Here is a 13,211-nt window from a genome sequence, read left to right as displayed (position 1 = left end):
GTACTTACACTGCGTGATCCAAAATATCATGCTCCTGCCCCAACCAGTTCCTCAGGACCCATTTTGAAATCTACCACCTCCACCAAGCCCCCCTCCAAATTTCTAGTTAATTGTTAATCGTCACAATCAATGACTCCGTTCTAGGAGGAATCGGTCACTGAGCTGGCATCCCGCCTTCTAGTCTTGACCCTACCGAGAAAGCTTTTTTGGGAGGAAGTCTTCCTAAGAAAGCAAGTATTTTCCTGTTGATCTCCACAGATGTCCGATAAAAGTAGACTCTCAAGAAAATCACACAAGGCCCTCAGCAACTAGTTCCTGCTTTCTTCTCTATCGTCATTTCTGTGTTACTTCTGGTTCCCTCCAATGGCTTCCCCAGGCCAAGCCCACGCTTCATTCATGCCGAAACACAAACAGTTTACAACACACAGCGCCCTGTCTGGACTTGACTTTGCTGTGAGGTACTCTCAGACTGGAATGCCCAGCTCCATTCTTCCCTGGAGTCATTAGTTCATCCACAGATCTTTATTGGGCATCTCCTTGCACCAGGTGATGCTACTGAGCAATGGTCTTGGGCTCTGTGGAGTGCTCATAGTCTAAGGGGGAGGCGTAGCATAAGCATGCACTGGTAACATTACAAACCCTCATAAAATCTGGAGGGAAAACTACTGGGGACTCGGAGAATCTGTGCCAGGAGATTTGCTCAAAGCAGGGGCGGGGGATGGACATGGAAGGCATCCTTGAAGATGTGTTGTTCCAGCTGATAGCCGAGGGGTGAAGGGGATGCGTGTTATAGGCAGAGACACCAGAGACCTTGAGACAGGAAGGGGAGGGTGTAACCAAGCACTGACAATGAATCTGGGGAATGTGTAGCACAACGTCTGGTACTTGAGTTGAATACAATGCAAATTTGCATTCTAAGGACTGTGTGCGTGTTTTGTCGCATTAAGATTATAAACTCCTAAGGCTCCTGTTTCCCCGTTTGTGGGACATACTCTGCCTTCCTGGATCCACTTTATCCCCTGTTCCTGCCCCAGGAAGAGGCTGACCTTCATCTATTACATCACTGGGCTCCTGGGGTCTCTGGCTTCCATGTTGGTGTGGCCAGTGGGATTGGAAGGATAAGGAAGGAGGGCTGGGAGTGAGGGACAGACAGGGAAGGAATAGGGCAATGGAGGGCCATAGGGAGGGCTTCTGGGGTAAGGGGAGGTAAAAAAAAAAAAAAAGGTCCAGTGAAGCACCCAAATTCATTGAGCAGAACCATTCATAGGTCCCTTATTACAGGTGGCCAAAGGATGCTCTCTGTATTCTCCACACTGCCAAAAAGTCTTAGTATTTTTAAACAATTATCTCTATCTATCTCATATATACCGACATCCACCTCTCTCTATATATAGAGAGAACTCTCTATCTCTATATAGAAATTATGTATATAACATTATACAGAAGTACATATGAATAACATAGATTATATGTAAATAACTAGCCAATATATTAATCATGGTCATCTCTGGGCAATAAAAATGGAAATTTAGGTTATGTTTTATTCTTTATACTTTATTGTGTATCACATTTTTAAAATAGCACGAATTCTTGCTTCTGGGGCAGGTAGGAGAAGGGCATTTGTAAAGATATTCCTCACTCTAAAATGTAAACCCTCTGTGGGTGGGGCATGAGAGAAGATAAACGATCCTCTGTACAGTAGAGCAAATGGGTTTATGGGATCCACGGCTGGGAAAAGCCTGAGGGTAGGACACTGGGTGGGGATGGTGGAGCAGGAGTGGGTACCCACTAGGGAGAGAGAAGGAGAAGCTGGAAGTCACCAAACATCAACGTCACCTATTCACCCCTGAATACAAGACCAGCTTTATGGTAGCAAGAACTCTTCCCGGCAGAACCTTATCACTTTTAAGGATAACATGGAAGGACAGGAGAAAAGGGAGAAGTAAGAAGAAATTGCAGCAAAGTCCACTGTGCTCCTTGGTATTTTCATGACCACTGTTCCTCTTTGAAAGCACCCATTTAATAATGATTAGCTGCAATTGTTCTCCATTCTAATAAATGCATCTGAGTGGATCAAAGACAAAGCATATTCTAACCAGTTGTGGAGAATGACTCTCGCTAATGTTATCCAGAGACTTTAATCAGTCTTCTCGGTGTTTTTCTCAGGATCAGACATAATGCCACATACCTCTCCCCCGCTGTTGTGCCAAGAATTTTTCTTTTCCTGACTCTTAGCCTGAGACATTACACTTCTTTTGTAAATAACCCCCCCCCCCATGAGTTATCCTGATTAGACACTGACAGATACACCTCTCTCACCAAAAATAACATCCCCATTGATGCTGTCCAGCGTGGCAGCCACTAGCCACCTGTGGATATTGAGTATCTGAAATGTGCCAGCCCCAATAAAGATGTGCTGCGAAGGTAAAATACACAGCAGATTTCGAAGCCTTGATACGAAAAGAAAGAACATAAAGTGACCTCGATCATTTTTATGTTGACTACATGCTAAAGTCACATTTTTTAGATATGCCAGAGATATCATTAACATTGATTTCACCTGCTTCTTTTTACCTTTTTCAAGGTGGCTGTTAGAAATTTTAAAGTTGCCTTTAAGGCTTGTATTTGTGGCTCAGAATTTATTTGGGATGTGCACAGCTGCCCTAGACATTGTGAATGATCCTAAAACCATGTCTCCTACACAGTGTAGGTCTTTAACCCCTGCCTAAAGAAAATACCTATGTTTGAAATGTGAAAGCATAAATGCATGATCTTGTAACCTGTTGGAGCTAGAAGGGAAAGTGGAGATCATTTTTCCCAGGAGGAAACCAAGGCATGTTTATTGGCATTTATGAGACTGCATAGGCTTTCAGCCTCACTTCAAAATGGTCTTTGTTTTTATGTCTTCCTTCTGCAAATCAGACTGAAATATCTAGAGAAAAACTTCAAAATATATTAAAGCTCAAGACAGTATTAACACCGAACTGGTTTGTCGATATCCAATTTTAGGACACAAAGAGACAGCAGACCTTGGCAGGCCTCGCTGTTCATCCTTGTAAAAGTTCATTGCTTTAAAGCATCAGAAGCTCAGGAGCTCTTGGCTGCTTTGTAGAAGAGGGTGGGATTGGTACTTCATAAACATAAAACCGTGTCTAGCAAAGGCACAAATACACCAGCTCCACCCACGCACAGAGTTAGAATCACTAGATGCTCTTTAGAAGGGTCTACTAGTAGGACTCCCCTGACGTCCACTTCCACGGTCAAATAGAGCACAGAGCGCAGGAAGGCAGGCGAGAAGAAGGTTGGGAAGTCCCAGCAGTGGGCATCTTGTGAGGCACAGGGCAGCATCTACACTGGGCCCAGCAAGCTGCCAGTGTCACTTACACGGGTTGGTGCGGAGCGGTCAGGCTCCCGCCCACATTGCCAGGCGTCCTGCTGAGACAAGGAAGCTAAGAAATCAGCAACAAATCGAAACGGAATAAAAAACCACCCCATGCGGGGTCCACGGGCCACCTCCCTCCATTAAACAGCAAGGTGATTTGTATCCTTTCCTGACCTACTCTCGGAGGAGCGCGTGAAGAGGATATAGGGTGGGGGGCGGGGGGGCAAGAGAAAGAGGAAACCGCTGTTTAGGGAAGGCTATTTAACTCCTTTACCGAGACGCGTGCGCACACGCGCGCGCGCACACACACACACACACACACACTCCACCACAAGCAACATAAAAAAATTCCTTCATCAAAAACTGCTTATAGGGATGTGGAATCGGAACTGATTTTTTTCTAAAACTCCTGATTTCTCTTCTTGGTTCCTTTATTGGGTCATTTCCTAAGAAGTTGTTCCTTTCTCGGTCCTGGGGAACTCTCGATCATCCCAAACTAATACAAGGCAGAACAGGCACAAGGAAAGACAAAATAAAATACTGCCGAGGGGCCAAAGGGCTTGGCTCCCGGGCCGCCGCGGACAGTGGAGTAGGTGCAAGTCGGAGCCGCGGGGAGGAATCCAGTTCGCCCCAGACAAACGGGGGCGTGGCGTGCAGCGGGTACCGGCGACTGCAGCCGACAAAACTTCCAAGGGGCCCGGGAGGTGGCAGGGGGCGGGGCGGGGGGGGCAGGATGGAGCGGCAGAGGCGGGAGCGGGGGCTCGGAGGGAGTCAGGGCTGAGCCGAGGCTGCGAGGTGGCTCGGGTGGAAGTCAGGCCCCCGGGGATCCGGCCGGCCCTAGCTGTCAGTCAGACTACCCCGGAGCCCCCGCAGACCCCCCGCTCGCCGGAAAGGGGGCGAGGCAGCGGCGGGGCAGGGAGGGCGGAGTGGGGAAGGGGCGTCGCCCCGGTCGCCCCCGCCCTCTCCGATGTCATTGGGCCGACGCGGCGGGGTCCGCGCCACCTTTTCTCCATCCCACCCCGTCCGCCCCACTGTGCTCGTCCGGGGTCTGGTGCGGCCCGGGCCGTTGACGTCACCGCCAAGTTTGCTGCCCTCCGCGCCCCACGTGTGGCGGCGGCGACGGCCCGGAGACGGCGGGGGAGCGTCTGCGAGCGCAGTGGCGCGGCCGCTGACAGGTCCCGCGCAGCCCGGCTCCGGCACGCCGCTCCCAGGTGGGGACCGAGGGCAGTTTGGAGCAGTCGGGCGCGCTCGAAGAGGGGTGCACGGCCCGCCGCGGGCCTCTGGTTGCCGCTGGGGCGGAGAGAGTCGGTGGGACCTCGTAGCCGGGCGCAGAGGGCGCGCCCCGGCGGCCACGGGCACGAAGGAAGGCACTGTCGCTCGCCGCTGTCCGCAGCGCACGGAGCTCCGCGGCCCGGGAGCCTCGAGTCCTCTCCGCGGGACCGAGCGAGGGATGCACGATCGCTGAGCGGGGATCCGCGCCGAGAGGCCGCTCGGGGCCGGGGCTGAGACGCACGCCTCCGCCTCCGCCGCCGCCGCCAGGACCCCCGTTCCGGGCGACTTTCAGGGAACCGGGGCGCCGAGCGCGACCCCAAGGCTCAGGACTCGGGCGAGTCTAAGACGATGGTTTCTTAAGCACGGCACCACGACCCCCTCCCGCCCCCTCGACCGGAGGCAGGGATCCCGCGCAGAGGCGCCGGGGGCTCCGTGTCCCCGGCGCAGCTCGCACGGCCGCAGGGACGCACGGGCGATGCGGGGCCCCCCGCAGGAGGTCGCGGCACCCGGCGGAGTCCCGGCCTAGTATGGCCCGCGCGCGGCCCGCCGTCGCCTCCGGCTAGGATGGCCCCTCCGGGCCCGGCCGGCGCCCACCCCACCTCCGCCGAGCCGCTGTCCCGCAGCATCTTCCGGAAGTTCTTGCTGATGCTCTGCTCCCTGCTCACGTCCCTGTACGTCTTCTACTGCTTGGCCGAGCGCTGCCAGACCCTGGCGGGCCCGGTGGTGCGGCCGTCGGGCGGCGGCGACGAGGCGGGGGCCCCGGGGCGAGGCGCCCTGGCCGGAGGCCCGAGGGAGCTGGCGGTGTGGCCCGCCGCGGCGCACAGGAAGCGCCTCCTGCAGCTGCGGCCGTGGCGGAGACTCCGGCCGCCCGTGCCGCGCCACGACGGCGAGGAGGCGGCCTGGGAAGAGGAGTCCCCCGGTCTGGCCGGCGGTCCCGGCGGCTCCGGGGCCGGGAGCAGCGTGGCCGAGGCCCCGCCGGGGACCCTGGCCCTGCTGCTGGACGAAGGCAGCAAGCAGCTGCCGCAGGCCATCATCATCGGCGTGAAGAAGGGCGGCACGCGGGCTCTGCTGGAGTTCCTGCGCGTGCACCCCGACGTGCGCGCCGTGGGCGCCGAGCCCCACTTCTTCGACCGCAGCTACGACAAGGGCCTCGCCTGGTACCGGTGAGCTGGCGCAGGGCACGGCCGGGGGGTGGGGGTGGTGGTGGGGGGGGGACAGCCGAAGGGCAGGGTGCGCGGGTTGGGGGGCCCCCAGCTCCCCTCCTCCTGGTTTCCTGCAGTGACTGCTCTTGAGTTGAGGGGTCTTGTTCCCCACTGTGCCTTCTTCTGCTTCCAGGGAAGTGGGTGTCGGGGGAGGCGGTGGGAGGGAAACTTTGGCCTTCACGATTTTTTCTTTAGTCTTTGGGATTTCCTTTTCCTCACACGGCCAATCCCATCTTTTTCTCCTGCTCCATGAAAGTAGCCCTGTTGTTAGCTAAAGGGGGGGTGGGGGTAAGTACCTCCTACGTGAGAAACCTGTTCGTCGATTATTAGCCTTGCAGCCTAGTCCATGCGTTCCCCAGAGCGCCTGTTTCTATTTCTTCTTTATCTGCTGAACCATCCCCCCAGGGCTCCTGCAGTCTTTGCCATCAAGTATTCATTTACCTTGACCTTTTGCCAGATCCTTGTCCTAGGTGGTAAGTAATATTGAGACTCAGTAAAAGTGTCAAGAACCAGAGTCTAGGTAGTTGGGAAATACGTGTTCGAGCAAGTGCCAGCAACCAGACAATGCGCTCTAAGGAAGGGCTTCCTGGATAATAACTTTTGTTTGTGGTGAGGAATGAGTTTTGGAAAGTGTTTGCTAAATTTAAAGGGAATGGTACCTTGTGTTTTTGGCCTGGCTGAAACTTTCCTAAAGGTCTTCAAACAATTCTCTTCACACACGAGTTAGGCAATTTTTTCTTCTTTAAAAGAAGAAAAGGGGGAAAAATAGGGACACTTGGTTACATTGTGAAAAAGCCTCCTAATAAAAGTTTAGGAAACAAGTCTGATTCGGTTCTTAATCTTAAATTTGCCAGTCTTCTCAAATTTAGACCACCTTTAATAATGGAATCAGCCAAACTCCAATAAATCCTGGTGTCACCTGGATTTTATTTGCCATAAAATATTGGCCTGTTTTCTTTTCTCTGAGAACAACCAAAAGTCATGTGGCCAGAATTTTCATTTTAGAAAGTTTTATCTTGTTCATTAAGTATGCATTCTCTTCGTTATTTTAACAGAAAGAACATTACAAAAGTGACAGCACAATTTAGATATATTTCAAAAGTCCTCTAAATAAATAATTCATCTCCCAAGCAGAAATGAACATGATCTGACAAATTTATTTACTTGAGGCTCGTCAGGTACACCCTCAGATTGATTTCGGGAGCCGAATTTACAGTAAGCCAACTTAAGAGAAAACATTTGGTCCTAAAAGTCAAGTTCAAACATTAAACACTTTTAAAACAGTAACTTTCCATTTGTTGGAAAAAAAACAAACAACCTTCCCTTAATATAGAATATATATCATTTAAAATCATCAGCCACTTAAAAAAATCGCCTTGTGTTTCTGTCATTTATGTTGTATCCTCTGGGAAGTTCTTATAAAAATGACCTGTTGAATCTGAAAACAACAGGTCCTTCTTTTTAAGCACAAAGGCAGCTCTGTTTTTTCCATCAAGGACACAAGAAAGAAGTGATTAAAGACCCCTAAAACTCTTATCTATAGCAGTTTGCATTGAATTGGGCCTCATATAGTGCTGTAAGGGAACACATTTCAAGGCAACTTCACGAAAGGTCCAAGACAACGTTTGGCTCTGAGGTGCCATTAAATACGGTGAAATATTTAGTACTAAAACCCTTTATTTTCATTTTGCCGTATAGTTCTTATTTCCACAAAGTACGATTGTTTCTTCTTATTCCAGAAATGAGTATTTGAGGGCGCAGGATATCTACAGACTTGGATCTTATTTTCCGTGAGCCTTTGTAAGCTCACGGAAGAGAAGGAAGGTTTTAAGGTAACTAGAAACAGTACTAACAAAAAAAAAAAAAAGAAGAAGAAGAAAGGAAAGAGTCATAAAGTTTTAGGTCACTCTCTCTTTTGGAAACGAGATGCATGCTGTAAAGTAAATTTCTCCTCAGATTGTTTATTCCAGCAGAGGAGTGCTGTAAAACAATTTATGGTGGTTACAAAAATAACTACACGGTAGACTTCATGGTTTGGTGAATTTAATTTTCTAAGTGTCGAAGCAATGTCTTTGTTTCACCATTTGCAATGGTTTTCATTGGATGCATAAATTTAAGTTTAACTCAATTACATATAAAACTTATTTAAAAAAAAAAGCCCTCCACCTATGCAGCCTGGATTATGCGATTATTTAATGAAATGTTGCCACAGTTCTCTTTCATCTTGGCTCTGAACTTGGGAGTTTGATGTTTGTGAGACAGACCGAAGACTGACTATGAAAAAAAAATCTCTTGCACGGAATACTACTTAACCTATATTAAGTGCATGTTACTGCTTGTGTTTAGCCAATATTTACAACTAGGGATTCGGTGAGACCTTCCTGAGTCAACCTTAAATTTGTAAGAGGATTTCTACCACATACTGCTGACTCCCCCAGCTCCCCCCCCAACATGAACAGAAAGAAAACTCCAGTGTTTGCACCCTGAAGTGAATTATGGAAGAAAAAAATGTGTAAAATATTTTTTAGATGCTCATTGACATGGGAAAATGCTATATGTCCAGCCGTGTTTTTTGCCCCGTGAAATCTCACAGTTGACCATAATAGTTCACTGTGGCAGTGCCCCCTACTGTCCAGACGAAGGGGGAAGTGTGTTGTTGTTAGCAAATAGGAAAATGCCATGGAGAATGAGTTTGAGAATGAAAACAACCAGGAGACCATGGTTGGGATGTTTCGGTAAATTTCCCTCACTGGGAGAAAACATAATTGCACCCCACCCCCCACCACTAGTATAATTAATTTCTTCATTTGAACAGATTTGTAGTGAAAACAAGAAAGTGAGTGTTTTCAAAATCTCTTAAGAAAGGAAGTTACTCTCAATTGTTTTAAAATGTCCTAATATTCTTAGAACAAATGAAAAAGGGCAGGTGTTTGATTCCAGGAAATTTGTTAATGATAATAGAGGATGCTTGAGTGGAGTCTTCTGCATGTGAAACTCCACCCTGATGGAGTTTTAAAAAAAACATTCCACATTACTTAATTTAGCAAACGCGATAGCAGGACAACAAATGTCTGTGGCTTGTGTGTCATGGGAAAGCAAAGCTTCGCGATGAACAGTCTGCGTTTCCATTATATGGGTGGGGGGTTCCTAAAGGAAAGTAGGGAATTGTCGCATTTGCTTTAAAACTCTGGAAAATCTTTTCTGGAAGTCAAATGCCTTTGTTGTAGTACAAGAGCAGGTGAGCTCAGAATTGAATAAGAAGGCCCCTCTCTCCCTGTGTATTTCTGCGCCAACAAGAAGGTGTGTTGGGGTGGTTTTTTTTTTTTTTTCTGTAAGACAAAAGATACCTATTTATAAAGTATTGAAGATACACGTGTACACGCACATATATATGTATGTATAACACTTTATTTTCTGTAACATTTCTGTCTCATCTCGAATTTTGGGGCAAGATAGTAAGTGTTCCATGTTTCTAAAAGTGCCAGCACATTTCTTTCCTACGTTATGATATGTTTTCTTTAGCAATACTGGATAATTTGAGTGGAGAAGAGTATCATTAAATTATTTTACTCGATAGCATCCAAGAAGGTCAAAGATCACTCAGCTTGGAGTTGAGGAGTTGGTTCTCTGCCCCTCTCCTCCCCACCCCAGCTGCATCCAAATTTAAAACTTTCTGGCCTTTACCGATCATTGCCTTGTTTTCCAAGTCTACTGAAGAGGCAGACGGAACAGAGGAACTTTCGGTTCCTATCAGGAGAAACCGGCCTTTCTTAGCAGCTGGGAGCAGCTGCAGAGTACCTCCATGTGCAGTTTCCCACCCTCCTGAGCCACAAGCTCTTTCTGCACGAAGGGGTGGAAATGAAATTCGAGCCAAGGGAGCTGCAGAGTTTGGCCACCCATGCAAGGTCATAGGGACTGAAGTCCAGGGAGAGTTCCTCTGTCCTTAGAGCAGAGTTAAGAACAGTGGGAAGGGATGTGGGATAGGAGGAAAGCGGGAAGAAGTTGCTTTGGACCACGAGTCCAGGGTGCTTGTCTACAGGGGGAGAGGGTGCAATTTCTCTTATGCATAGAGTTCCCAGGGGCTCTTAGGGACTATACACTCTCTATCCATGGAGAGACTGCAAACAGCCCCCTCTGAGAAGCCCCAGCGCTGTCATTTTGTTAGCTGAATGTCTCTCCTAGGGGCTCCCAGCAATACCAGTCAGATGGCCTCGTTCCTCTGAGTAGGTGTGTGTGTCCAGGGGTGCGTGCAAGAGCAGAGACACCGAGTAGATGGGCAAAGTGGTGGAATTAGTAACAGGCAAGTTCTTAAAGTGTCTTTCGAACTCTTGAGCACTGTCAGACACCCGGGATATGGAACAGGCTTTGGGACTGGTGAGTCCAGGCATTGAAAACAACAACAAAACCCACGTTTGTTACAGCCTGGAACTGAAATCGCTCGCATGCTCCAGTATTCCTTTATAACAATGAGATTTATCGTGTGCTGATAACGTTTTATGTGAAAGGCATAGCTGTCTCCGAGCGAAAAATCCTCCATAATATTGTGATCTGCCCTTCCCTTAAAAAGAGAACCCTGTGGCCAGAATATTTGTCTCATATACATAAGTCTGTTGATTGGCCAGGAAAGCATATGTTCCAAATCTGTATATCGGAGGGGGTCATGGGAATAAAATAATAAGCCTGTGCAATTAATGACATTAGGCACTAACCTTACATAGACCAGATGCTCACATTGGGAGGGGAAGAGTGTTGCAGAGCAAACAAACCTACTTGATCTAAACAACGAAAGGGCCTCTCATCTCTAAGGGATGCATGTGAACAACTGCAAATTGCAATTACCATCAGTCAAATTGCCGGGTCCTGTTGGGAACTTTTACACACTTAGCACTTTTCCTTGGGGGGGGGGCATCTTCCTCCCCCAAGTCATAGTAACTTGGCTGATAAAGAGCGTCCTCTCTTGGTACGTTTCCCAGTGATACTAGACTCCCCGCTTTTTGAAAATTGATCTCTGCTGAGGTGATGAGTTACTGAGATTTCTTGTGGAAGCTATGCCTTTAATGCGCAATCAGAGTAATATTGTAACCACATAATGTTGCAACTCCCTAGTCCTAAAGTCTTAAAAGTTTGAACAGCACTGTTGCTAATTTGATACAGTTTAAGAATCTCTATGGGGGATCCTGATACAGTTAACAGATAAACTTGGGTGAAACCAGAACTGAAAAATTGAAGAAATGAGGGGTTCAGTAACCTGAAGCATCTTCCCAGTTGCTGGTCTCCGGTGATGCAACTCTTGATTTTTTTTTTTTTTTTTGCGCATTGTCATGCAGTCAAGACTACCATGCCATCCTGTGATCCCTTGAGGACTGTAGCCCAAACGTTCAGATCTGACCTCTTTCAGAAGCTGTCAGGTGACCGTGAATGTTAAAAAAAAAAAAAAAAGAAAAGAGGGAGTGTTCATTAAGAATGAAATTTAGTACTTGCCACAAGGCGTGTGATACTCTTGCATAGTTGAAAAATAGAATCCTTTCCCGCAGACTGTGGAGGGCGACCCACTTTGAAGGTGACGTGTAGTGCCATCTAGTGGGAGGGAGAGTCAGCAAGGGACCCAAGCCGCTGAACTTGGAAAAACCTCAGTTATCAGAGAGTGAGTGCCGTCTCAATTAGGGAAAGCGGGGCAGGTCGCCTTCGGTAGCACTTAGAGCGTGGATCGTGTGTTTAGCGTGACCACGCTGTGCTTTTCATCCAGGTCTGAGCTCACTCCTTTTAGGCGGGGAGTTTATTCTTCGGAGAGAAATAAGAGAGACTTGCCTTCACCATAAACCTGGGAAACAAGATATAAATGATTAGGAGGTTTATATTGGAAAGGTGCATGAGTGGAAAGGAACGCCAGATGCCCCAGATTAGTTTCGTTAGTGTGTTTTGCCTCTGTTTCTGAAAGCCAGCTTCGAATGAAAATACTTCCAGATGATTTTTTTTTTTTTTTTTTTTTAAAGATTTTATTTATTTATTTGACAGAGAGAGAGAGACAACGAGAGCAGGAACACTAGCAGGGGGAATGGGAGAGGGAGAAGCAGGCTTCTTGCCGAGCAGGGAGCCCGATGTGGGACTCGATCCCAGGACACTGGGATCATGACCTGAGCCGAAGGCAGACGCTTAACGACTGAGCCACCCAGGCGCCCAAAATACTTCCAGATGATTTTATTTCGACAGTAGTGATGCAGGCTTATTCCTTCCCCCGAGTTGTAGAGGCTCTGGAGGAGGGTCCCATGATTCCTAACAGGCAGCACACAGAAGCCTGTTTATTTTTTTATTTTTTAAAGATTTTATTTATTTATTTGACAGAGAGAGACAGAGAGGGAACACAAGCAGGGGGAGTGGGAGAGGGAGAAGGAGGCTCCCCGCTGAGCAGGGAGCCCGATGCGGGGCTTGATCCCAGGACCCTGGGATCATGACCTGAGCTGAAGGCAGATGCTTAACGACTGAGCCACCCAGGCGCCCCACAGAAGCCTGTTTAACCCCGAATGCACGGAGACGCATTATGAAGATTCCACCCACGAGGGACAGTGTCACGGGAGGCTGCTCTCAGAGTCCCAGCTGGAGAGCCCTTCCTGGGACTGCCGCTCCATGCCTGGGGAGGGTGGGTGGGGGGAGAGGAGTGGTGGTCAGGTGAAAGTTACGCAGGGGGGCAGGGGGAAAATAGGAACATTACAGAGGAGACATTGGCCGGCCCCACTGTAGCCAGGTGATAAGGTTAACACTGCCTTATTATCACGTGGAGATCATGCACCCCTGGGGTATGCCAGTGAGGAGGGCATCTCACCTGTAGGGCGTCCTTCCCTCAAATCGTCTGACCAGCCCAAATGGCAGGGCAGCTGAATAAATCCCTGATCGGTATCCTTAAAACACGTCAAGATCATGAAAAACAAAGAAAGACTGATAAATGGTCACAGATCAGAGACAAGAGACTAATCACTAGTGAGTAAACACGGTGGTGGCACCCTTGATTAGATCCTGATGGAAAAATGGGAATTTGATCACTGTATGAGAGTACAGTTGGATCACTGTATGAGAGTAATGTGACATGCTAACTTTAGGGGAATCTGGGTGGAGGGTCATCTGAGAATTGTCTGCACTTTTTTTTTTGACAGAGAGAGCATGAGCAGGGGGAGGGGCAGAGGGAGAAGCAGACTCCCCGCTGAGCAAGGAGCCCGACAAGGGACTCGATCCCAGGACCCCAGGATCATGACCTGAGCCGAAAGCAGACACTTAACCGATTGAGCCACCCAGGCACTCTTTTGCTATTTGGGTTTTGTTTTTTGTTTTTTTTTTTGAACAGTTTTAGTTGTATGATATTA

The 13,211-nt window shown here is 48.6% G+C and overlaps 1 protein-coding gene across 1 annotated transcript in view; it reads left to right on the top strand.

Moving 5' to 3' along the window:
• Positions 1 to 4,512: 4,512 nt before the first annotated feature.
• The window catches only part of HS3ST3A1 (heparan sulfate-glucosamine 3-sulfotransferase 3A1), a 99,214-nt gene continuing 90,515 nt past the window's right edge, over positions 4,513 to 13,211 (top strand). Inside the window, exon 1 of the mRNA XM_036094737.2 lies at positions 4,513 to 5,817. Within this exon, the coding sequence (XP_035950630.1) occupies positions 5,219 to 5,817 (599 nt within the window). The 5' untranslated portion in view covers positions 4,513 to 5,218. The remainder of the gene's footprint in view (positions 5,818 to 13,211) is intronic.

The sequence above is a fragment of the Halichoerus grypus genome, chromosome 2 (assembly GCF_964656455.1).
Source record: "Halichoerus grypus chromosome 2, mHalGry1.hap1.1, whole genome shotgun sequence".
NCBI lineage: Eukaryota > Metazoa > Chordata > Mammalia > Carnivora > Phocidae > Halichoerus > Halichoerus grypus.
The sequence above is the reverse complement of the archived record's forward strand: the minus strand, read 5'-3'. Positions and strand labels throughout refer to the sequence as shown.